Here is a 26,571-nt window from a genome sequence, read left to right on the forward strand (position 1 = left end):
CCCGTCTTCTGCCCTTAGCCTCTATCGAAACATGGCCGCCGCGGCCGGGATGCGATACTGAAGGCTCAAGGGCTCGAGTTCATCTGTGAAGCCCTTTTCTTCTTCCGAGGTTTCATGCCTTGCAGAGCTGTGTGTTGCCAGAGAGAGAAGTTTGTGATGTCGATTTCAAGCAAGCCACAAAGCGCGCAAATGAGAAACCGCGGTTTCTGAGGCTCTTCTGCAGGTGAAAGAACGACATAATACCCTGGAGATAACGGGACAGGATACGCCGACCAACCCAACATAACGTCTAGCATTTGTTGTCTTATCTTAGTGTTACCAAATAAAGAGCAGTGTAGCATATTGTCACGTAGCGGTTACCACAAACAAAGTGACATGAAGACAGACAAAGGATTAAATCTGAGCTTATATTCGCCCTCAAAAGACAGCAACTGAGCGGCTGCCAAAGCGACACGCATGCTTGGCTGTCATCAGTCATAACATTTCATATAACGCGCTTGGTAGATTTTCGCGTTCCAAACATTGAACAGTAGGTCGCGAGCGATCACGAAGCGCATATTAGTGCCGACATAAATGAGCAAGATTGCTTGTCTCGCGCGGTGAAGAGAAAATAATTAGAACGCGTGCCATCATCAGCATTCGGTCGCCATCAGCACGGAGTGATGCTCAATAGTTAACGCAGTGAACGTGCATAGGCACATCTTCATTGGTGAGGCTTTGCTCGCGAGTTTATTCTTGCTGGACTTGCGAGTTGATTAGCCTTTGTCTTCATGAGCCAGTTTTGTTGACAGCAGAAGTAGCAAATAGAGTCGGCCCGACTGCCCGTTGAGTCTGCTTTTGAAAATGGCGCTAATTTTACGGAGCGCCACGAAGACGCGGATGAGAGAATTACCAACAAAATAGGCCAAACCTCTTGCATTCAATCTTTACTTTTCTTTAAAAAAATATTTGCTACTTTGTGTTAAAATATCTTATGTGTGCATAGTGCGTTGGTTGTGCGTCCAGCTTTTGTTCTCAGCAAAGGCAGTCACGTTCTGATTTCGAGTCAAGTCCAGACGGACTTTCGCAGTTTGGCTGAAAACAAAGATGGCGTTCGACATATCTGTGTTGCCGGGAGGAAACTCCTTTGGATTTTCGAAGTTCCAGCCTTCAGTCCCGGCAGCAATGTATTCGGGAATACGCCAGCGGACTCAGTAAGTTGACCCTGGATAACAAACATGCACATGTTTTTCTTTCTTCCTAGGTCGGACGGCTCGGAAAGTGCCCATCGTACGTGTAGCTCTGGTGGATGAGTTGACGTTTTTGTGCAGGATTATATTGAGCATTTTTGTTTAGAAACATGCATTTTGCCGCTTTTAAACTGCATCATATCACGCTTTTGGCCGCTGTTTTCCTTCAAGCAACGTCCGTAGTGATGAGAGTAGACCGAATGGCATTATCTTAAGCGGCTCCTGTACTATCGACACGCATTGAAAGATGAATGGTGGAGAGCGTGCTTTTCGAGATGTGTTGTTCGAGCTAACAACGATCCAGACGTGTGAAGGTTCATGTTCAAATTCGATGTGCAGTGGCTCTGGCCGATTCGCTGGTTCATTGAGTGATTGTGCAGCCTGTTCGAAAAGTACCCCGTTCTATTGCTCTTATTGCTGCATACGTTTACTCCTTGTGTGTGTGTACAGAAATGTGGAGAAAACTTGTTTAAACTACTGCACGCAGCTCTTTTAGTTTGATTCACAAATGTATAGTTTCTATTGGGCTACGTGTTTAGCTAGCCGCGTAAGTTCAGACACTGTGGACGTTCGCGAGATACTGCACGATTCTGTAGCATATTTTGCATGTAATTTGTTCTGATGCTTTCATTCTAGGAGTCCAATGGTTACAGCTACGTCCGTCCTAGCGACCAAGTTCGACGGCGGCGTGATGCTTGCAGCTGATACTCTCGGCTCTTACGGGACACTTGCGAGGTTCAGGAACTGCACCCGCATACTCAAGGTTAACGACCAGATTGCAGCCACAGCCAGCGGCGACTACGCCGACTTCCAGTTTCTCAAGAGCGTCATTGACCAAAAAATGTGAGTCCGGTCTGCACACTTTAGCTGACACTGTAGGAACAAGCGGAAGGAAGTCACAGGATAATAGAAAAAAACGAGCGCACACACTCCACCGCTGAACTTCTGACAGAGGGCTTTCGCAGACATCCTAGTGGCCGCCATGTTTGGGACCAGGAGCAGAATGAAAACGGGGGTGAAACTTCATGTACCTCCCGGCGGCCACAAATTAAAGACGGCAGTGCCAATTCCTCCTTCAGTTACGTTCATAGCGTTTGGCGTACGAGTTATCTCCATGACAACGGACGACCAACACTCGTGGGTGCGAGGGGTGTTCGCGTGGCATCTACTACACACGCGGGCTGATCCGAAATCGAGCCCGCTAAGCGAGGTGGCTGGATGTATTGTTGTCCGCCTGCTCTATATATCTGATTCTATAAATCTAGGCCCGACTGTGTATACAGTTATTATTGTATGTGATATCATTGGGTTAAACGATTCAAGGCGCTTAGAATTGTTGTGGCACCTTCTACAGTTGCATCTCTACATCCAGTACTGTTGCATTGGATGCTTCAATTCAGATTTCAACATTGTGTTCATACTTGTGATGGCTTCCCAGTTTTCTCAGCAGTCTCCAGAACATGTAGCAGCACTGACTGCTTGCTATGCAGGCTAGAATGCAAATTCCAGCACTTTTCTTGCAATGACCGGTGTGCTTGGATAGTTTAGGTGCTTCAAAAGGACACTGAGGACAACTGCATTGAGTTTTTGTTCGTACAGAAGATTGAAGGCCATCGTGATTTTAATCTGTCATTACGTCACCATTTCAAATGCTAGCCTAAAAGATTTTGCATACTTTACCTTCAAGTTTCACCCATTCCATCCCTTTAAGCTCGTCGATTTCTAAAAACTATGCAGTTGCCTTTTAAAGCCACCAATGCAAATGCATACCACTTTAAATCCTTTTGCCTTTCTCAAGCATGTTTTCCAATGTGTGCTTTTCTCTTCCTGCAGCATCAGTGAAGAGTGTCTCAACGATGGCTTCAAGCTGAAGCCCAAGTCTCTCTACTCGTGGCTGACCCGTGTCATGTACAACAGGTGTGTGGTTTGTGGAGGTTTAGCCACATACTTGGGCAGGACTCAGAGTGAGGTTTGCTTCTCTGTTTAGGAGAGTAAAGCAATTCAGTTCGTGTGCACATACATATAGCACCCTTGTACTCCTGTTACATGGACGTTTTCATTGGCAGTTTAGTTGACCAGTAGTTGAACCAACAACAGCTAAATATGACAGCATCAACTGCCATGATGCTTATATCAGTGATTCGCATCATCTGAGGCCATTGATCCCAGTTGAAATCGTCAGCAGTCAAAGTGTCATTCGACACACTCACTGTGTTAGGCAGGTCCGCAGCGTTTCTTTCTCCAATCTGCTCCCAAATTGCATGAAAAATTTGTCATGGCTAGTACAGTCGCTAATGCACTAGTTTCACTAATATAATGCATTTAAACGCTGAGATATGCACAGTGGTATAAAGAAAACAGCAGTCAAGCAGTAACATCAACCATGCCCGGTCTGATTGTCTTGATTTTGTACAGGGTTCAGTTGTGGCATGTGCAAAGCACAGAAGCTTGCTTGGAATGTTTAATTCACTAAACTAAAATATGAAAACAGTGATAAAACTAAACATGTCCTCATGAAAGCAGGGATGCCAGCTACATTTTAAATCCCTGTTGAACAGAATGGCGGGGTCATTCTGTTCCCAGAATAAAGTGTTGCTTTTCAAAGACAAGAAATGGAGAGGGACATCTCAAAGTTCTATCATGTGCATAGGAAGTGCTGTCTGGGGCTGTATATTTTAAGACGAAAGCCTTACTGTCCCCATGCAGCATCACTTTGGAGCTCAGCAGTGGTGCTAGTTGGTGACAGAACTGGTGATAAAAATTCGTAATTTATTAGCCACACTGTGCTCCTGCTTTTTGCATGTGCATATATGCATGCGCACATCTTTTGTCACCCCCTCCCCCCTCGATAGTTATCGGACTTTTAAAGATCTTTCGTGCCAAGAACACCAACACTTGTAAATCTTGTGTACCATGGCACCTCCTGAAAACCTGCCTTCACCCTCTGCACATTCAGTTGTCACAAGCCTTAGGATTTGGTAGATTTGAATCTGCCTCGGAGCTGAGAGTTATGGCACCAGTCTCCTTGCTGCTGTTACGTCCAGCTCCTCTTCCTCTCCCTTCTTGTGGAAAACTGCTACTCCAAGTTTTGACAGTTTTGTGCACAGTGTATCGGCAAAATTGCTGCCTATTTTTGTTAGTAACATAATTGGTTGTATATGGTAGCTGTGATGAGCACCGTCTTTAGAGGTTTTTGTAGTGCCATTATTCTCTTGGTTATGGCCACTGTCATGCATGGTAGAACGGCACAATGGTATGGGGTTGCAGGTGAAAGGGTATGCAAAGCTGTGTTGAAAAGTAATCCACAGATATTCCAGAATGCTGGTTAGTATTGCAGTTTATCTTTTTGGGTACCTCTGCTTGTCAGTGTTCATTCAAGAAATGTAGTTGACAAGCTGTGTGTTTTTTTATTTCTCCCTTGCTCTCTCTCTTTAGGCGTTCTAGGTTTGACCCACTGTGGAACACCTACCTCATTGGTGGCCTTCAGGATGGGGTTCCGTAAGTTACTCTCGTCTGCTTTATTTGCTGGATCAGCTGTTTTATCCCTCTTTATTGATTTATATGCACTTGTATCAGTGGCTTCAAGTTTTGAATGCTTTCATTTCAATTTAATTCAATATATATGGCTATTTGTTCTTCATAGAAGTGTGGCATCAAGTTTTTCCTGCTTTGTGGGCATCGTGCATAACTCACCACAATTTGAACTTGATGGGGCCGGAAAATTTGTTATAATTATGCTGTGTAGCCGCCGCGGTGGCTCAGTGGTTACGGCGCTCGGCTGCTGGCCCGAAGGACGTGGGTTCGATCCCAGCCGCGGCGGTCGAACTTCGATGGAGGCGAAATTCTACAGGCCCATGCACTGTGTGATGTCAGTGCACGTTAAAGAACCCGAGGTAATCGAAATTTCCGGAGCCCTTCACTGTGGAGTCCCTCATAGCCTGAATAGCTTTGAGACGTTAAAACCCCATAAGACCAAACCATAATTATGCTGTGTAGAATTCATGGTAGCCTTTTCTGATAAACTTGCATGAGTTTGAATAAACTGACAGTTGAGTTAAGTGAATTCATGGTACAAGTAAGGAAAGTGCATAACGGAGGTTTCCTGTACTGCCTTTGTATTGTTTGAAGTAACAGAACAGAGGCTTGGGTTTATTGGTAACATATTTTGAAACTGTGGAGACGTTTGGAGAGATGCAGATAAGAGAAATGAACGTGAGTGTCGTGTTTCATCTCGTCTGTGTCTGCCTAACTTCATTTTAGAATGGCCTTAATTCTGAGTTACTAATGAACGATGTGTAATGCACCCCAGTCAAGTAGTACAGCCTTTAGTATCGCATGGTTTTTCTGAATGCTTTAGCTTTGCTTTTACCAGATGTCAGAAGTAGGAGTAAAGCTATAAATGATCATTAAATCTAACATACTTGCAGAACTGCATTGCAATACATGCTTCTTTGCTTTCTCTGGTCATATGTATTTTCCCTCTCCCACTTGCACATACCACACGTCCACAGTGTTTCATAAATAAATAGAAGAAAATGTGCTGCACAAATTTTGTACAGTGTTTTAATTTGTGCTGAGTTTTTCACAGGCAGTGTTGTTTATCATTCATTTGGCTTGATTTATCATGCATGCTATCTTCCCGAAGTTGCCACTTCTTTGATATTTACTTTTAAAGCAACAGCATCTTCATGCTATTGTGTTGTCTGGGTAATCAAGATGCAGATGAAATGAGAAGTCGTTATGGCTTCTGATTACAGGGTATTTGCACTTTGCAGAGGTGGGCTTGGGCACAAATAGTCCTTGAGTTTTTTCTGGCGTATTTAATGATGTGTGAGTTCTTTTCTATATGAACCTGCTCTAGACGTAGTTTAGTTTACATTATAATATGGCAAGATTTTGCAAAGCATTAACAGAAAACAGAGATTAATGTACACGCTTTCATGCGGAGCAAAAATACCGGCTAGCTTTAGTTGGACGCTGAGGATAATTTGAAGTTGGTTGGTACCATTTGATTACTGCATTCTAAAGAATTACGAAGGCTACCTGCACTGAAAACAGAGCTTTTGTAGCAAGAAAGGATTTTTAAAATATCAATACAAGTATTGCCACAGCAAACCATTTTCACGGGCAAACTACGATGGCTGTAAGTGCTTTCTTATTTATGAATCTCTCGGGCTAAACCACTCTGTCAGCCACTTACCGTGGATGATCATGGAGTTCGTAATGCGCTCATCAGTGTCACATATTTGAATCAAGTCGTGGGAGAAAATGTTCATTTTTTTTTTTTAATTTCAAGTTTTTCTGCTTTGAACAGTACATATTTTGCTACTGAACGAACATCTATAGGGCCACAAACGGCCAGACAGTCAAATTTTGCTAAGGATAAAAAGTGGATAGGTTTGTCCCAAGTGTCCCAAGAGGAAGCCTGTTGACAGATTGCACTTTTTGTGACTGGAAATATTTCCTTCCTTGCATTGCGTTAATTTTGCTGCTGCATGGGTGGCAGCAAGCTTACAATACAGCTCTGCTTTATTTTTAATGAAGTGTGATGACAATGGCAGATTGATGTGCATCTCAGTACTGCTGGGTGTTTTTTCTGTGCTGGTTGTTTCACTGTTTTGGGTATGTGTTCTGTTTCCCTTAAAACACAGGTTCTTGGGCCAAGTGGACATGCTAGGAACAGCATTTGAAAGTGACACCTTGGCCACTGGTTATGGTGCTTACATTGCCCAGGTAAAATTCAAAAGCATTCCTGTGTTGAAATGTCAGTTGTTGCAAATGGGTTGCAAGCCCCAAGGGTAGCGTTGGCCTGGTGGCCTGGGACAAAGCTGGAAACATCCGAAGGTCCCGGCAAAGGATGAGTCGACTGGCAACAGAACAACTTGTTTATTCTGGCATTGCAAAAGAGCAGCCGGTCAGGGCGACCACGTTACTCGAAGGAAGAAATCGAAGTCTCTCTCTGGCGTCCGGGGCAGCGGCTTTTATACCCTCGGAGTCGAGGGCAAGAAGGAACGGCTTGGGATGAGTCGCACAAGACGGCGACGCACGGACATGTTAAGACGTGAAGTGACGCGTCCGCCGGGCCGGCGCCGGTCAGACCTCCTTGCCTCCCAGTTGGGGAGCTCCTCTCCCCGGCTGCCGCGCTTTGACAAGCGTGGGCACCAACATGCACACACACACACACGACGACACGTGGCATTGAAACCTGCCTGGACGCGCTTGGCGGGAGGCGTTACGGCAGCACTGAACGGGCCCAAAATGACCCGTGTGGAAATACGGGGGAAACAAAGCCTTTCGCCCCGCCCGCACTCCCACTCCGCGGATGCAGCGTTCCCGCTCGCTAACCGCGGAGGGGTTCGTGCTCGAGGGACAAAGGGAAGGGACGACACAGCGTTAACACCCATATGCTATTTATTACACTTGCAATTAATACACAGAGTGGGCCAGCTAGCTACAAAACATCAACGAGGCCTTCCTCGGAAATAGAAGGCTACGTAAGAAGGACTTCCGACTTACCGGCTGGGGCAGGGGCGCGACTTCGGAGGTATCGGCGGCGAACGTTTGTATGCGCCGATAATGGCGGCCGGGTTTTCCCGTGCGCGCTGCATTCCTGGGGCAAAGCCATTCCCTAGCATTTGCCGGGGAAGGCGACCAGAGCGCGCGTTTGCTGCGCTCGATTCGTTGCCTGGAACCAGAAGTCCAGCGGCAAGGCACAACGGATCCCCGTGCGCCTGCCGCGGAAGGTGACGGGAGCGTGCGGCTCCAACCGCTCACGACGCTGGCCGGATCCCGAAGGGCCTCTCTCCGGTTCCGCAGAATTCCGCGTAACCTACGAGGTGGCGCTCCCGTCGCCGTTCCCTTTCCCCCATGAGGGAGACTTCCCTCCTCGCCCAGCCGGGGGCTGTCCGTCGCGACGGCCGACGATGAAGATGGCCGCATCGAAACGGAGGGGGGAAACAGGTTCTCCACATCCCTCCCTCCTTAAATGTCGGCCTACGGTTGAACCCGTCCATGGATGCCATCGACGAAGGGGCCACGAGCGTTGCGATGATGACTGCAAGACAGCTCGTACAGGCGGGGTGCCGGGGTCATCCGATGAGCAGCAAGGTCACCGGGCACCCGTCCTTTGTTGGAAGGTAGAGGGGCTGGCCCCCCTCTCGTAGCCGCTGCAAACTGCTCGCCGGAGACTCTGCAGCTCGATGACTCATGGCCGCAAGGCAGCAGGCAGAGACCCATACAATGGACAGCAGGCCGGGGCAGCTTCTCTTCAACTCTGCATATCGCTCCTAGGATCTCCAAAAGTTTGCAGCAAAAACAATGGAGACCGCGTAAACTCACCATTTGGTAAAATGCGGAGTAATGCAAGTGCCAAACAATCCTATCCGGCACCGCCCAAACGCTCGGTTCATTTGAACGTAGCTGGCTCTCTTCGGACGAAGCACATTCGCGGTTCGCTTTCCGGCATGGTGATGTTAAGCTCATTTGAGCTGCGTTAGCGTCTCTGGTTCCGCGAAATTATAAATTCGCTTCGCAGCCCAAAAAAGTAAGTTCGTTCGAACAAAGTCAGCTTTCTGTAGTTGAGCGAGACCTCTCGGCTCTAGCGAGGTTAAATATACAACAAGCAAGCCCGTTTGCGCGTGCTTGTGCCACGGTACGACTGTGTCCTCCCAAAAGCGACAGGCAGCTCCCGAAGAGCCTTAGGCCTACTCGGTACACTTCCGGGTGCCAACAAAGGGCCAAGGACAATAGCTAGAACACAACGCCACGAGGAGATACGTTTCTGCCAAGGTGACCCTAACGCGAACGGCGCCTACCGCTTCCCGCGGTGTCGCAGCGCCCCGGTGCTTTTTCTGTAATCACGACTGCAATCCAAAACAGCTGACTACGGCACCCGGCTCCCAGAGCCAAAGAGACAGAACAGAATATTTACAACTATGTACAAGAAAAATCGGGCCACCCTCCAGGCTTCCGCATTCACTCGCTTCTGGCTTGCTGTTCTCCGTGGACGTCTCGGTCTCGCTCTCCATGAGCGGACCTCGTAGGTTCACCTTCCACAGGTGTACCGATGAAGTGCTCATCAAAAGCGTAGCATGCACGGCAATCCTCCCATGCTGCTATTACGCTCATCTCGCTGTCAAGAAAGCATCTTCGCCTTGCTAGCAACTCCGAATTCGGTTCAGGCCTAACGCTGTTCCAAATCCGGGCGGGCATTCCACGAACCGAACTGACTGCCGTCCCTCGTCCCAAGAGCTTGCCCCACGTTGGGCGCCATTGTGGAAATACGGGGGAAACAAAGCCTTTCGCCCCGCCCGCACTCCCACTCCGCGGATGCAGCGTTCCCGCTCGCTAACCGCGGAGGGGTTCGTGCTCGAGGGACAAAGGGAAGGGACGACACAGCGTTAACACCCATATGCTATTTATTACACTTGCAATTAATACACAGAGTGGGCCAGCTAGCTACAAAACATCAACGAGGCCTTCCTCGGAAATAGAAGGCTACGTAAGAAGGACTTCCGACTTACCGGCTGGGGCAGGGGCGCGACTTCGGAGGTATCGGCGGCGAACGTTTGTATGCGCCGATAATGGCGGCCGGGTTTTCCCGTGCGCGCTGCATTCTTGGGGCAAAGCCATTCCCTAGCATTTGCCGGGGAAGGCGACCAGAGCGCGCGTTTGCTGCGCTCGATTCGTTGCCTGGAACCAGAAGTCCAGCGCAAGGCACAACGGATCCCCGTGCGCCTGCCGCGGAAGGTGACGGGAGCGTGCCGCTCCAACCGCTCACGACGCTGGCCGGATCCCGAAGGGCCTCTCTCCGGTTCCGCAGAATTCCGCGTAACCTACGAGGTGGCGCTCCCGTCGCCGTTCCCTTTCCCCCATGAGGGAGACTTCCCTCCTCGCCCAGCCGGGGGCTGTCCGTCGCGACGGCCGACGATGAAGATGGCCGCATCGAAACGGAGGGGGGAAACAGGTTCTCCACACCCGCCACTTTGGACGAAGCCCCGGCGTCCGTTGCATCCGCGCCGGCTATACCGCGCGTCGTAGGCGAAACGTAACAGACCGCCCCGCCGGGAGAAGGAGATCCCGATGGTCAGGGGACTGCATCCGCTGTCCGGAGGGATGTCGCTCGATGATGCTCGTAATCGAAACCGGTCGTCCCTCAACGTTGCTTGAGCGCAGCGCACAGAGAAGGCCTCGTTCTCAGGTTCAGGATCACACAGGACACTGCAAAGTGACTTCGGGAGAGTTGCCATTTTTTGTGCTCGTTCCCAGCAAGCGTTAGAACTACGCCGAAACGCAACCGCTCAGTCAGCAAGCACGAGACAACCCTCACTAAGCTCTGCCAGGCTCTTTCCCCTTTTATACTACTGCCTAGTTCCTTACAGTAGTCAAGCAGCACTCAGAACGCGTCCACAAATTGAAAAATTGCACTAGAAAGCACATAATCACTTTGAAACACTAAACAAAAGCAATATGTTAAAAATCCTGCCTCAGGAAGAAAACATCAGTAACAAACAACTTTGAGGCGGATTCCTACGTTAGGGGCTTCGACTTAAGCCATCGGCGTTACCGTTGAGACTCCCCTTTTTGTAACGCACCTCAAAGGAATATTGTTGCAAAGCGAGGCTCCAGCGCAGGAGGCGGCCATTTTTGGGAGAGATGGTCTGCAGCCATTCGAGAGGGCAGTGATCCGTCTCAATGATAAACCTCGAGCCGGCTAGGTAGCATGACAATTTCTGAACGGCCCACACGAGACACGCACACTCTTTCTCGGTGGCGCTGTACGTCTGCTCACGACAGGTCAGCTTACGACTAGCATACAGGACGGGGTGTTCCACTTCTCCATTGTCCCTTTGGCACAGTACAATGCCCATGCCTCGCTCACTAGCATCGCACTGAACAACGAACCCCTTTGTGTAGTCTGGCGATCGTAGCACAGGCTGGCTTGTTAGGGCGCTCTTTAGGGTGCTAAAAGCTCTTTCCTTTGTCTCGCCCCAGACGACTGTTTGGGGCTCTGTTTTTCTTAGAGCATCCGTCAGGGGAGCCGCGATATCGGAGTACCTGGGGATGTACCTCTGATAGTAGCCGGCGGCACCTAAGAACGACCGAATATCGGTCTTCGTGCGCGGTTGCGGGAAGTCTCGCACAGCAGCCACCTCTATTTCAGAGGGGCGGCGACGACCCTGTCCAATCACGTGACCGAGGTAGACAACCTCGGCCTGTGCTAATTGGCACTTGGGAGCCTTGACTGTCAAGCCCGCTTCGCGCAGGCGGGTTAGCACTGCCCGCAAGTGTGCCATATGCTCAGACCAGGATGCGGAGAATATCGCTACGTCGTCTAAATACGGTAAAGCGAATTCTTCCTGTCCCCGCAACACTTTGTCCATGAGGCTTGAAAAGCAGTATGGCGCGTTCTTCAAACCAAAACTCAAAACTTTAGGACGGAATGTTCCCATTGGTGAAATGAACGCCGCATACCTACTAGCCTCTTCTGTAAGTGGAACCTGCCAATAACCCCTGACAAGATCTAGGGTGGAAATAAACTGAGCGCTACTAACTTTGTCAAGGCGCTCCTCGATGTTAGGGATCGGATAAATTTGATCCTTAGTGATGGAATTAAGCCTGCGGTAGTCGACGCAAGGACGAGGTTCCTTGCCCGGTACCTCAACTAAAATCAAAGGGGAGGTATAATCACTCTCACCCGCCTCAATAACACCGAGCTGTAGCATTTTCTTTACCTCAGCCTCCATAATATCTCGCTGGCGGGGTGACACCCGGTACGCCTTGGATCGTACTGGCTCTGGGGAGGTAAGTTCTATATCATGAGTGAGGACAGAAGTCCTACCAGGCCTCTCAGAGAACTGACCTTGAAACTCTTGTAAGAGTTGGTGTAGTTCGGTTTTCTGCTCAGGCGACAGCGGTGCTTTACTGAGTAAGTCACTAATGACCTGATCAGTGTCTTCCCTGTTCGTCACTGAGCCTAGTCCCGGAAGCTCTTCTAACTTTCCCGTGTCGGGCATTTCCTCTCCAGTACCTGGTGCCTTCAACGCTACAGGCTCAATTTTATTCAGTTCGCACGTGCTCTGAGTATCAGCTTGCTGCGCCTCCGACCCTTTTTCATTGTTCGACAACGTCGGCCCCACAACTACCGCCTTTGCAGCGAGCTCCCGGACTCTCGATCTGGTTAAGGCCTGAACGCTAGCCTCACCAAACAAAAGCCCCTTCTCGCGCAGGAGGTGATCGGACCTGTTCGAAAATAGGTACGGGTACTGGGGGGGCAGCATAGATGACACTACGGCCTCCGTCTCAAGTGCTCCGAAAGGTCCTTTAATAAGCACTTTTGCTACGAGCAGACACACGCTATGAGCTTCCACGGCTTGCTTGATCCATGCGCACTCGCCCGTGAACATATCGGGTTCTACGTAAGAGGGGTGAACTGCATCTATTGTAGCTGCGGAATCACGAAGCACTCGGCACTCTTTCCCGTTCACGAGGAAGTCTCGCATGTAAGGCTCGAGAAGCTTCATGTTCTCGTCAGTGCTACATAATGACAAACACACGACTTCTCTTTTTGTTTCTGGACACTGCGCCGAAAAGTGACCCAGCTTCTGGCACGTATAACACACGCGCGCTTGCCTCGTCTCGAACCGCTTTCTGCGTTCGGCTTCGGCTGCCGCCGTCTCCTTACGTTCGGTCGGACTGCTTTCACTCGCATCCGCACTACGTGTGTCCCCCCTTGCTCTCATGGGTGTGAACTTCGGCCTCTCAGACTTGGAGCCAAATTCACCCTTTTGACCGTCCTTAGCTCCGCGAGCCCGACGCGTCACAAACTCCTCGGCTAGCTCGGCGGCTTTAGCCACTGTACTAACGTCTGGCCTATCCAAGACCCAGTACCTTTCTGCGTTCGGCTTCGGCTGCCGCCGTCTCCTTACGTTCGGTCGGACTGCTTTCACTCGCATCCGCACTACGTGTGTCCCCCCTTGCTCTCATGGGTGTGAACTTCGGCCTCTCAGACTTGGAGCCAAATTCACCCTTTTGACCGTCCTTAGCTCCGCGAGCCCGACGCGTCACAAACTCCTCGGCTAGCTCGGCGGCTTTAGCCACTGTACTAACGTCTGGCCTATCCAAGACCCAGTACCGCACGTTCTCAGGTAACCGACTATAAAACTGTTCTAGCCCGAAACACTGCAGAATTTTCTCGTGGTCACCAAACGCTTTCTCTTCTTTGAGCCACTCCTGCATGTTTGACATAAGCCTGTAGGCAAACTCTGTATATGACTCACTTCTGCCTTTTTCATTTTCCCGAAACTTCCGACGAAACGCCTCCGCTGACAGCCTGTACTTTTTTAGCAGACTCGATTTCACTTGGTCGAAATCCTCTGCCTCCTCTCTCTTCAAGCGAGCGACTACGTCGGCCGCCTCGCCGGGTAACAAAGTGAGCAAGCGCTGTGGCCACGTTTCCCGAGAGAACCCCTGCTTCTCGCACGTTCGCTCAAAGTTAACCAGGAACAAACCAATGTCCTCTCCAAGCTTAAACGGCCGCATCAGGTCAGTCATTTTGATCGATACTCGTTCTCCTGCACCGTGTGCCTGACTTCCATTACGAGCGCGTTCCATCTCTACCTCGAGACGCTTCATTTCCAAAGCGTGTTGACGGTCGCGCTCTTCTTTCTCTTTATCTTTTTGTTCTTTACGTTCGCGCTCGTCTTTCTCTTTTTGCTCTTTACGTTCGCGCTCCTCTTTTTGCTCTTTACGTTCGCGCTCGTCTTTCTCTTTTTCTTTTTGTTCTTTACGTTCGCGCTCGTCTTTCTCTTTTTGCTCCCTCTCCTCAATGGTCTCAAGGCATTCCGACAGCTCGTCATCCTCAGCCTCCAACTCAAGAATAGCCCTTAGCAGTTCTGGTTTTCTGAGTTTGTCTGAGACATCCAGACCCAACTCTCTTGCAAGCTCCAGCAATTTCGGTTTGCGCAACGACTTCAAATCCATGGCTGCTCCGAATGCTGCTTTCTCTACTGCCTACTATTGTCTTGCCGCAAACTAACCCGGCAGCAACGACAACCACAATTACCAGCTCTGTTTCTGACACTAACAAAAGCCTGGCAAAACTCAGAAGAAGAAAGTCCCGCACTCACCAAACCTCGCAGCCAAGAATTCAGCGCAGTCGTTCCGCTGCAGGCAACCAGTCATCACACAGGGCTCGTTGCACTGCTCCCGGATGGTCGTTGTGCTGCTCAGCTTACAGTTGACCGCATATCTTCGCTGCTTGCCTCCGTTGTCACGATCTCACCGCTGGCAGCCAGTTGTTGCAAATGGGTTGCAAGCCCCAAGGGTAGCGTTGGCCTGGCGGCCTGGGGCAAAGCTGGAAACATCCGAAGGTCCCGGCAAAGGATGAGTCGACTGGCAACAGAACAACTTGTTTATTCTGGCATCGCAAAAGAGCAGCCGGTCAGGGCGACCACGTTACTCGAAGGAAGAAATCGAAGTCTCTCTCTGGCGTCCGGGGCAGCGGCTTTTATACCCTCGGAGTCGAGGGCAAGAAGGAACGGCTTGGGATGAGTCGCACGAGACGGCGACGCACGGACATGTTGAGACGTGAAGTGACGCGTCCGCCGGGCCGGCGCCGGTCAGACCTCCTTGCCTCCCAGTTGGGGAGCTCCTCTCCCCGGCTGCCGCGCTTTGACAAGCGTGGGCACCAACACACACACACACACACACACACACGACGACACGTGGCATTGAAACCTGCCTGGACGCGCTTGGCGGGAGGCGTTACGGCAGCACTGAACGGGCCCAAAATGACCGCCACTTTGAACGAAGCCCCGGCGTCCGTTGCATCCGCGCCGGCTATACCGCGCGTCGTAGGCGAAACGTAACACAGTGCAGTGCATCTAGATGTCTACCTTTCTGTGTCGTTCACTGTCTCTTTATGCTTATAGACAGGTCTGAGAGGTTATAGAGTTGGTCTGAGTGAAGCTGATCAAGCATCTCATTGAATATTTTACCTGTCTAGTGTAGTTGTCATCTGGATGCATTACGTTGTTTAGTTAAAACCTGAATACTCTGTCGTGCGCCAGACCTACTGTACCGACAGATATTGCAGTACTTGCGTTCAGAAACTGGTATGGATGAGCAAGGAACCACGTTATGAATTGCCGTAGTTCGTCAAAGTCCAGATCATCTGGTAAAGTGTTCTCAAAGTGTTCACTCAAGGCAGTTGTCACTGTGGCTTAGCAGCCTTGGCATTCGGCTGCTGATCCCAAAGTTGCAGGTTCGATCCTGGCCGCCATGGCTGTATTTCAAAGTATGGACAAGTGTCAGGCCATGACGCGACTTCGCTGGTGTCAGCCATGGTTTTCATTGTGTAGGCAAAAACTGGGACCATCCACGTTGTGTGTGCCATGCTGGCGTGTTTTTGAGCATAATTTGCGATACACCGACAAGTTGTGCTATAATTGCTACCTCTGCGATGCACAAGAAAGGAAGCTGCATCAGTTTCCGCAGTTTTCTTGCGGTCAGATAGGGGCAAAAGCGATAGGCAGCGGCCGTGGAGCAGGACAAGGGGGCCCTTTCTTCGACAGATCAGCTTTATGGCTAGCATTGCACTTCTGCATGGAAACTTGATCAGTTTGCTTGCTGCTTTTAATGCGCATGGTTGCCGTCCGGACACGTGACGCAAGAATCAGTGCCTGCAGCCAGTTCACATTTTGTCGTTCTCTCTACATAAGAGGGTTAGACACAATATTCCGTGTGCATGTGATCTTAGGCGAGAGCAGGGACACTGTTATCAAATCTTGTTCACCCGCACTGCAAGCCAAGCACCTCTTTGTGGAAGCTGCTGCCAATCACCTTCTAGGCGCATTCACACTGGCCGGTCACAGAGGTTGCGCTACATAATTGAGCCGATTAGTCACGGAGGGGGAGCCCTGAACAAGTCCCAAGCAACTGCCTTTTGGGGCAGTCGCTCGCTGACCGATTCCTTGTGGCGCGATATCATGTCGCAGAACTCCTCAAACAATCCGCGGCGCCTTTTACACCACATCATGTCTCATTAATATCCAGGTTCTTGCTTCACCGGGAAATTCAAGCCACGGTGCACGCCCGTTTTAGGTGTCCATGTTGTAACATACATGCTTCGGCGCCCACATTGCCCCGTGTGCTGCATACGCATTTCATGGCAGCATACGCTGCCATGAAATTTTCTGCGGAGGAAATCGACGACGTCATAAAATATTTTTTTATTCTTATGATTAAGCAGCAGCTCAATTTCATGTGCCCCTAAAAAAAAAGCTGAAACATGGAAAGAGATACCAGAGTTGTCTTGAAGATTACAACAAGTAATTTTTCCTGATTGACAATTAATGATGTGATTTTCTCAATTAGGTTACTCTCACTACGAGTCGTCAGGTGGCTAGGTGGCGTGTATGCCTCCTTTGCCTTTTCTCCACATGTGGTAGTACAGGTACAGTGTGTTACATGGTAAGACGAACACGTCACGGCAGCCAGAAAGAGAAACTGACTTTCGGTAGGGCCATTCGTCGTGCGCATGCCACTTTGTCTAGAGACACTCGCATGGCTGGCTACTTGCCGCCACCACAAGTACGGGCGCATACACAGGCACTGCTGGCTTCTTCCTTGGTGCACTACAGCGTTCTGGGCTTTCAAAGCCGCATTACGCTTAAGCATGGTCACTACTTCTTTCGCTCACACCGTCATGTGTGAGCTGAAGAGGGAGAGCACACACACACGGGCGAATGGTGCCTCTCCTCCCCTGCCAGTTCTCATTCATAGGGAGAGGTCTCGGGAAGCGAATTGCAAACTGAACTCGCCTATGTGAACACTTCATGTCACCTAGCGCCCGTCGCAAGTCGGCCAGAGCAAGTCACGTCACCTTCGCAACTCGCCAGTGTCAGCATTCACAGCAAAAGGCTACGCGCGACATTGCCGAAGCAGCACCGGACTTGAAAGTTGTGCGACACATATTTTTTCTTCATTTTCATTTTTGAAAGCTTCAACAGGTATCTCTTTTAACAACGATCCTAGAAAGCGACTAAACATCGCTATGACCTCTGCAAAGTCACTCAGTGTTATTTCCCAGGTTATTTGAATTATCTTATTGCAGGCCATTCAGTACCTGACAAGCACACGAAATACGACACCAGAAGCCACTCTGCTTATCAAGCAGAATAATATGTGCACTTTAATACTAATTTTAAAACAAGAAGCAGAATGACTTTATAAGTGTATGCACTTATTCAGCTTTCCCAAAGGCATGCCTGTTTCATCAAGCAAAATAAAGCAAGTTAATTGAGCAGCACGCTCGACAAAGTTCCAAAGAACACAGAGATTGCATTTGCCTTATTCGAAGCAGCTATAAGACACCTTAGGTGTCAAGTAATTTGCTACATTCTCCGGAGTGAAGTGGCTCAGAGAAAACGAAGCACATCACTAGGTTCGTCATGTGAAAAAGCTTTCGCGTGGTCCTCCATCTTGCATGCTCCAGCAATTGGATGTGCTGTATTGGTCCAGAAGTTGAGACCTGTACATGTTTAGCTTTTCTCTATACCTCACGCTTTATTGGTTTCATTTTAGTCAACTTAGTCGCCCACCACAGCTGCGCCTTTACTTGCTTGCTACCAACTAGGAGTGCAGAAGCTACGAGGCTGATACAGCGCTCAAGGCCTGGTAATTCTGTCTGGTGAACAGGTTGAAGAGGTGCAAAACTAGTCTTCAGGCATAAACAAAAATGTTTCTAACCCCGAACGACGCACATGCTTTGAAATATTCGCATGCGAGAGTTTGTTTCAAAGGCAGCGTCTTCTGGCATAGTGTGGGCATGCTGCGTTTTTGCCTACTCCCTGTATTGCTGCCAACCGTAGCACTGCATTTGTTTACAAACACGATGCTTGCATATAAAAGTGCTGGTGTGCCTTGTGATGTCAGCATACATTTAAATTCCCCAGGTGCTCTAAATTAATCCAGAGCCCTCCACTACGGCATTCCTTACAGCCCATGGATCGCTTTGCGACGTTAAACCCTGCAATTTACAATTTTTTGTTGTTCACTAAAGCACCGTGTTCATACCTTAAAATGGGGAACCACAACTGCTTACAAACTTTTCAGCGAACTAAAAACAGGTTTATGGCACCAGCTTTAAAGCGAACATTACAGTAAGCCGCAGTGAAGTGAATTCTTTAGGACATAGTGCGTAACGAAATATATGCTTGTGTTGGTGCATTCCTTCAAACATGCACAGCAGGATACAATGTTGAACACAGGTAGTGATTACAAAATGATGCAGTGCAGAAGGTGGCACCAATTGGAAGTAACCCTTGGCAAGGGCAATATATGCTACTGGCACTTTTTGCAGTAGAGAATGCTTACTGGTGTCATTCGGCTGCTGTGGAAGGGTGCAACCTGTCAACGCTTAACTTCTTAGCAGAACTCTGTCCATCGATCGGCCTGTCAGAGTTGTTCTCCATAGTTCCATAGAGCACCACAGCTGCGGAGGCTGTTGTAGGGGCAAGCCTGTGATGTCATGTTATGTGAATAGGTTTCTTGTACATACGGCTGCAACAGGATGATTTCTGTTTCTTTTTTTTTTTCCGTAGCTCTGCGCACATTTACCTCTACTGAGCGGTATCATTTGATACTAATTCGATCTTTGTGTACATTTTCTGAGCGTTAGCTGACATGCACGTGCAGCCATGCACTTTTTAAAATATTGCCATGTGTTCTTCGGGGGTCAACAGCCACTGCTCCGTGACACGTACGAGAAGAAAGCTGGCCAGTTGACAGCGGAAGAAGCCCGAAACTTGCTCTCCAGCTGCCTCCGTGTCCTCTACTACAGGGATGCCCGGTCATTTGACAAGGTAAGTCTTGCTATTATGCAGTTTAGCCGTGCGTCTAGTCGAGAGCTTTGCCATGTTACCCCAACAACACTCATGCTCGGCGGACGTCTGTGTTGGTGGCCCTTAGCCGGCAGCGCGTCATTCGGCTGATCCTCTGGTCACATTGCAGCGACACGGTGCCTCACTGTCTGTACCTACCAACATCCATCACTGTCTTCGCTTCGCGCAGCCGCGCCACGAAACTGCTCCGGGTGCCGTGGCTGCTGATTATGATATCTGCTGTTCGCTTTTTCTTGCTGCTTGTTTAGCAAACAGCCCATGGATTTGCTAAATGAATGCTTCAAGATAATTCTACATGATTCGGCCTTTACCGCATGAGTACGGAATTCTCCCAGGAATGCACCCATGACGACGACTGCACCTCAGCGTTACTTTTGTTTACATTGCTGCTTAGGCAGCAATTGCGCATTAGTTCGGCATTAAATGTAAAGCTGCGTTCTACATAGGATGAACAATCTGTTATTTTTTGCGCCGGTTGCTTGTTTACTTGTTCACACAGTGCGATAAGTCAGCAAGAATCGCAGTGAAAGCGAGCGTCAGCCTGGGGCAGATTGTTGACACTGCGTAGGTCCGCCGTTTCTCGCTCATTGTAACTGCTTTTCCCGATGTGTCCGATACTTCACTTTAAATTGCTTTATCTGGGAGTATGCTCGGCACCTATTTGCAATAATTAAAAAATGACTATTTGTCGTCCACATGCAACGCCGACAACTGCTGCCGAACACTACAGCTTTAGTCGGCTTAGTTGGTCACACCGGCTAGCAGCGGCATTTTACGCGCAATGTATTTGTGTCCTAGCATGTTAGCAATCATCGTTTTCAGGTCACTGTTGTCAAAACAATTGATGACCACTGTATTCTCTAAAACTTGTGAACTCGCTCTCCACAATCAATGACACTGCACATACGAATCCCGCGGATTCTCTAGGCCTATTCCTACCGCTGGTGAGTCAAAGGGTGAACGTATGAAATATAGTCACTCATTTAGCTTATTCGTAGTACGAGGAAGGTGTAGACAAGAGCAACTGTAGTCATCGGCTCATCGACCTGAAGGTTTCGCTCTGCCGCCGATGCTGGTGCCAGCTGGTGCATCAGAAACAGTATTTTCCGATCAGCACACCGACTGCTGAGTCGCTGACACAGCGCCTAGCAAGGGTGACTCGATGCGCGCACTCCCCCTCGCCTGGCCTTGCCTTCGTCACACATCGCCGTTCATTGTATGTCACGTTACTGTGCTGTGATGTCACTACTCTTCACTGATATCATTCCCCCGGCTCTACGTCGCCACCTATAGTGCTAGCGATGGGTTTCGGTCGTGAGAAAGAGCATTTAGGGACTCTTCGGAGCTAAATTAAAAATACATTTTAAGCGTTCGTTGCATTCAATACTTTTCCATGGTGACCTTACATACGGAGCAAGCCAATAACAAGCTTTTTATAGCCTCAAAATTTGATGTCTCGACTCCTTTAAAGGCATGGCGCGAGAGCGGACTGAGGTTTATCTTTTCATATTACTTTGTGCACACAAACAGCTTGGTTTATTTTATTATTATTATTTACCACAAGATGCACAAGGCCTCCCTTCAACCAAGTCAAACGGACAATCCTCAGTGGTCAAGGGGTAGAGCGCACGACTCATGACCCAAGGGGCAGTGGTTTGAGACCCGGCTCAACCATTTTTCTTTTCAGCGCTGTTGCTTTTGTTTCTTCAGAGGTACTACATAACATAATGGCGATGGAATGACATCACTGCCCTGTAGACCAATGAGGAATTCTGCAGTGGCGTCGTCACTCTTGTACAGTTTGATGGTTATAGGGTGTTTGAATTACCTGTGCAAGGTCACTTGGTTGTGGCATCATGACCCTTTTGACCAATCCCATTTTCTGGACATGCTGACGCCGACGCCGGGTTCTCCACTGAATGGGACTCTGAACGCTATCATGTTAAAACATTTGTGCGGACGCCAGTGCTAACAGATCGTCAAAAAAAAAACAAAAAAACTCTTTATGTGGCCTCTCCCTACTTGAAGGGAGAGACAGTTTTCCTCATGTTTTTCACAGCGTTTGATGGAGCTGGTTATGTGCGCTAATTTCAGTTTCCTGCATCGAATAGGTACGGAACTGCTAATCACCATTACAAAATTGTATACTCATCAACAAATGGCCTGTGCCCCTCATTGAGGGGAGCCGCCACGGCGACTCAGTGGTTATAGTGCTTGACTGCTGGCCCGAAAGGCGTGGATCGATCTCATCCACGGGAGTCGCATTTCGATCGAGGCAAAATGCTAAAGGCCTGTGTACTGTGAGATGTCAATGCACATTAAAGAACCCAAGGTGTTCGAAATTACCTTATTTACTCGAATGTAACGAGAGGTTTTGTCTGGATTTTTTCCCCTTAAAGTGTACCCTCGCTTTATAATCGAATACCGCACTTCAATTGGCCTGAAGCAGTGCCGCGGTGCAGCCATTTCAAAGCAATCAGCTTGGTTTCAGTTTCCGCAGTTTTGCGACCACGGAAGCTAAATCCTCATCCATCCAAAGTCAAAGCGTTGCTCTTTGTCAATTTTTTGTGTTTGTTGCGACCTCGCGCTCAACGCGTCGTCGCGCCGTATTCTTGTGGCGTCGCTCGTGGTGTATTGATTCAGTGCACACGATGGCAATCCGTCGTGCTCAGTACGGCACTCGTTTTAAGAGAAAAGTGATCCTGTTAGCTGACGAGGTCAGGAATTCTGCGGCAGCCCCAAGACTTGACCTCAACGAGTCAACCATCCGCGGATGGCGGCTCCAGCGGGAGGGGCTTTTTAAATGTGAGCCCAACTGCAAAGGATTTCGTGGCCCTCGCCACGGCCATCACGTCGAGCTGGACAGTAAAGTGGCGGACTTTATTATCGAGCATCGCAATCGTCTCATGGGGGTCAGTGTCGCGCTGATCCGTTTAAAAGTTAGACGTTGCTCGGGAGATGGGAAGTTAAGAGCATCTCGTGAGTGGGCCCAAACGTTCATGAAGAGGAATGGATTCTCTCTGCGGCGAACAACATCGATACGGTAGAAGTTACTGGGAGACTTCGATAGCGAAAAGGAGAACTCCATTTCCGAGAACTTAGGCTCCGAAAGCGAGGAAGATGAACATGTTGGCTGCTATGTCTATTAAAGGTACTTTGTTTTGCGTCCTTAAGCCTCGCGTTACATTCGAGTACGGCGTCCCCCATAGCCTAAGACACTTTGGGATGTTAAACCCTGTAAAACCAGGCCAAACCTTCATTTGGGGCCTGTTACATCCCTTTATAGAGTAATTTCACTTCGTAAAATTTCCATACCAAGTATCGTATAAATGCGTGTAAGGGTCTCACTTTTTTTTTTTTGTTGATTTGAGGGCCAATTTTCGGGGTGCGGCCCACACATGCGGTGTGCAAAAAAAAAAATTAAGTAAAAACACACACCAATCGGGGAATGAGCGGCATTTATTCTGCGTTCAATTGTCACTCACGGAGTATTGCAGATTCCAAGCTGGTGCTGTGCTGTGGTGCACGTTCATCCCACAAGAAGTCGCGCAGCATGTCTGCTGTTAGTGCGTAGCCGTTGTTCCGCGCTTCCATCACTTAGCAAAGCAGCTCTTCTTCTAGTTCGGGAAACTTGCACGGCTTACCTCAGAAAGCATGCTTTCTGCAGCTTGTGTTCCTCAATGCATCCTTTTTGTCGCACCATCGTCGGATGCACTTCTCAACCACGTCGAATTTCCTGCCCACCGCACGCTTGCCGTGTTCGACAGCAAACTCTCAGCCGCATAGCTATTAAGGTGTTTGCCCACAGTGCTAAAACTGCAACGCTCGGCGGCAGCACGCAAAAGCCACAACTACGGTGAACTAACACACTACCACAACTCTGCGCTACCACAGTGCTACCACAACTTGCCTTTGACAGCCACAAAAGGCTACAGCTGGTGATACTGATGCCGATATGGATAGCAGGAGCTCACAGCGGAGGAAAAAGATGATGATGATGAGCCGTGGCCTCAGGCACCATCCGTGGGCAGCACCTGGAAGCTTCAGTGCGCATGCGTCGCCTCGACAGTCACGCGCACTGTTGCTCGCAGCTGGATCTGGTCATGGAGGCCATGGCACATGCATTTCGAAGGCTATTCCCGCATGGGTCGTGGAAGGTTTGAATGCGGCCCTCACACATTTTTTTTTTTTAATCCTTCGGGAAAACAAGGTGCGGCACTTACACGCGTTTATACGGTACATTGGTTTCCTTGGGAACTTCTAAATGAATACCTGTTCCTTTTATTGTATCCATTGTTTCAGTATAACCTATTTTGTTATAGCTGTGCTTGACTGTTAACTTTGGCAGCTGAAGTGACTTGAGCTCTTAACAGAACTTAACACAGTGCCATCAGCTTGTGCTTTTTGGCATTTTAATGCTTGAAATGTTTTCTGTATCTACTCCCCAACACTTCTCAGTGCAGAAATTTGCCAAATTCTTAACAAACTGCTTGGTATGCATTCTCCCAGAATTTGGTTTGTGCAACAGTAACTCGCCGCAGTCGGTCAATGGCTTTGGCTTTCGGCTGCTGATCCCAGGGTTGCAGATGGCATTGGTGACTTTGTGCATTGACTTTGTAGTCGGCCTGTAGCTGGCAGAAAACTATTCAGCTAATTTTTTGTCATTAGTTGTGGGGAAAAGAAGGGAGATTGATGTTGTGGGTTAGGTTCGGGGGTTAGGAGGCTGGTCAAGGAGCAGAGATGTATTGGCAGTGTGGAATCAGAGGTGTGCTTGTAAAAATATGTCTGACCTAACTGCTTCAAACCACACGCCCTGCTCCTGCTACTGTAAACCTGAAGTCATTATCAGTCAACCTTCCAGAATAAACACAACAGTTCAAGAGGCCCGTGGGCAACACATTATGGATTGCACATCACAATGACACAAAAGGTAGAATAGCAAATGCTGTGTTCAACGAAGCCTTATCAGTGTCTTGGTCACGTAGCATTTCATGCTAGTGACCCTGCCTTGGAAACTGAGAAGGGCTGCAAGTGGTAATGCACAGATAGTGTACTTGTACTGATGTCGCACTTATCAGTGTCTTGGTCACGTAGCATTTCATGCTAGTGACCCTGCCTTGGAAACTGAGAAGGGCTGCAAGTGGTAATGCACAGATGGTGTACTTGTACTGACGTCGCACTAAGCATTTGTGCAGTTTCAGCTTCGTACTGCCATTTCTCCTTGTAGAAAAACCTTCACAGTTTTTATCAGACAACTTACACACTGATGGCAGCGGCTTGCAAAGGCATTGTCAGTGTAGCAAGCACCAATGTGGTCAAGTCACTTACAGAGCAGCAGTGCATAGGGGCATTGAAAGGACGCATTATTCTTTTACTCGAGGAAAGTACTCTGGATGCAGCAGCCATCCCTCAACTGCCTGCTGCTAGCATTGCAGTGTTTTCTTTTTTTTATCTTGAGTCTTCCTTGTATCCGAAAATGATGTTTGCACTTGTCTTGTTCTCTGTCCAATGATTTGTAGTATCAACTGGCAACGGTGACTGCAGAGGGGGTGGTCATCGAAGGACCCATCAAGGTCGACTCGAACTGGGAGGTCGCCCACTTGGTGAAGTACGTATCTCCCACAATCTATGCTTGGAATCATTGAATTTCACAGGCACAGCTCGAAGCATGTGAAAGTCACCGTATTATTATTGCCTGATTTCAATTGTAAGAGTGCTCAGATGAGCTGCATTTTTACTGATTAGTGAAGAGCACTATAGTACATCTAGCACCACCTTCTAATGCACCTTTTTCGCAAGATGTGGCGCCCCCTGAGGAATGCCAAAAATTCTTTTGCTACTAGTTGAAAACAAATGCACGTGGGAGGCACAGGTGCAGTCCAGTTTCACGAGGCACCAACTGCACCTGCAAAGTGACAGGTGTATGCTTGACAGCTACTGCTATCTGTCGCATGTGCCTGTCGCTGACATGAACTGCACAGTTGCGATAGGAACCGGCAGTTTATTTTCGTCCACTGGAGGAGGAGGAGAGGCTCTGAGACAAAGGCGGAATGTATTGAGGAGTGGGCTTGCCTTGTCATAAATTCTCCACAAAAAGTTATCAAGGAACACGATGCAACAAACCGCATGAAAATCCGTGAAACCATTTTGTGCTACACTTTCTGAAAGCTGAGCAGTTTGGTCAAAAAACACTTTTGAGAAAACTGGCATTTTTCACGGAGATTTCAGCTAGTTTTTTGCTGCCTACGGTAACAAAAACATTTTTTAAACTCACTTCTGGCCTGTTTTCAGGGAAAATTTTTCAGTATGCGATTAAAAAGGCCTTATGGATATGAAATCTGGCGTTTTATAAAATTTGATTTTTATAGAGATTTTCGTGATTCGAAAGCCCCTGTTGCATGAGCAAGTGCTTTATGTTTGCACACAGCGGCTTGCCTCTATTTGTTAGTCATAGTATTACAGCATTGTCTCATCACTAGTTGGCAATTTGCAGAGGTATGACTGCATTTTAACGCTTCTCTTTTTTTCTTTCAGGGGCTATGAGTGATAGAGCTGTGGCTTGCAGTCTCCTGCAAAATAAATGTCTTTTTGTCTACCATGCGAGACACCGAGACTCCAAGTTTCCAGCTGTTGTTTAGCTCTGCTTAGTAGAGTGGCTTCGCAAATGTACCGTCTGATGGTGGGATTTTTGTTACTTTCACTTTGCAAAAAAAAAAAAACGTATTTAAGCTGTCATGTTTTAAGCAAGCACTTATATACTCAGGAGCTGAGAACTTCTCAGGGGGTAGGCTAACATACACTTCAAATTGTATTACCAGTATTTCAGCTCCTGTCCACAATACCACATTCAGATTTGCCTGGTTTCTTGCAAAGATGTTTTACTTCTTTAAAAATTTTACTTTGCTACAAAAAATTCATGGTATAGTTCTTTCAAAATTGATTTTTAAGAACCACTTGTTCAGTTTTTGTGCTTCCTGCCCAGGCCAATTGATTTATACATATATAAGTTGTCGTGCAAACCCAATTGTTTTGGTTCAGTATATGCAGGAGGCATGTATTAGAATCTGAAAAAAATATTGCTGCAGGGTTTTATGGTTGTAAAGAAAATGCTTGTTGAGTGAACAAAATTGTGTATTCAGAAACTGGAGCTTGAAGTTTGCTTGCTCGATCATAACCATAAAATGAGCCTGCTGTACACTCTTCGGCGTCATTTTTTAAACTTGCGTTATGAAGCCTTCCTTTGCTGTTCTCTTTTATCTTCCTCTTCTTGCTCTTGGCAGAGGCTGGAAATTATCCTTGTTGCCCATTTCTTCATGTGATTCAGTGTTTCATCACAGAACACCCCTGCTGCAGCATACTGCGTTCCACAGAACACTCACGTCTTTCACGGATCGGCGCAAAAATTAGCCATCGCTGTCTCCGCAATAGATTTCGTAAGC

The 26,571-nt window shown here is 48.4% G+C and overlaps 1 protein-coding gene across 2 annotated transcripts; it reads left to right on the top strand.

The window, feature by feature from the left end:
- Positions 1-1,035: 1,035 nt before the first annotated feature.
- On the top strand, positions 1,036-25,745 carry Prosbeta7 (proteasome subunit beta type-4). 2 transcript variants are annotated; one of them, XM_077627066.1, is made up of 8 exons: positions 1,036-1,193; positions 1,866-2,072; positions 3,063-3,146; positions 4,665-4,727; positions 6,881-6,962; positions 18,974-19,093; positions 24,652-24,740; positions 25,667-25,745. In XM_077627066.1, exons 1-8 carry the CDS (start codon positions 1,087-1,089, stop codon positions 25,677-25,679), a joined length of 765 nt encoding a protein of 254 aa, XP_077483192.1. In that variant the 5' UTR covers positions 1,036-1,086; the 3' UTR covers positions 25,680-25,745. The 2 variants fall into 2 exon arrangements, with proteins under 2 accessions (XP_077483192.1, XP_077483193.1); XM_077627067.1 differs by lacking the exons at positions 24,652-24,740; positions 25,667-25,745 and having other exon boundaries at positions 6,881-6,997; positions 15,103-19,093.
- The last annotated feature ends 826 nt before the right edge of the window (positions 25,746-26,571 follow it).

Source organism: Amblyomma americanum, chromosome 6 (assembly GCF_052857255.1).
Source record: "Amblyomma americanum isolate KBUSLIRL-KWMA chromosome 6, ASM5285725v1, whole genome shotgun sequence".
Classification (NCBI taxonomy): Eukaryota; Metazoa; Arthropoda; class Arachnida; order Ixodida; family Ixodidae; genus Amblyomma; species Amblyomma americanum.

Bases quoted from the DNA above. Each gene is read 5' to 3' on its own strand.
- Prosbeta7 (XM_077627066.1), top strand. From the start codon at position 1,087: ATGGCGTTCGACATATCTGTGTTGCCGGGAGGAAACTCCTTTGGATTT. The intron at 1,194-1,865 runs GTAAGTTGACCC...CTTTCATTCTAG, and splicing joins GGAATACGCCAGCGGACTCA to GAGTCCAATGGTTACAGCTA. The intron at 4,728-6,880 runs GTAAGTTACTCT...CTTAAAACACAG, and splicing joins GGCCTTCAGGATGGGGTTCC to GTTCTTGGGCCAAGTGGACA.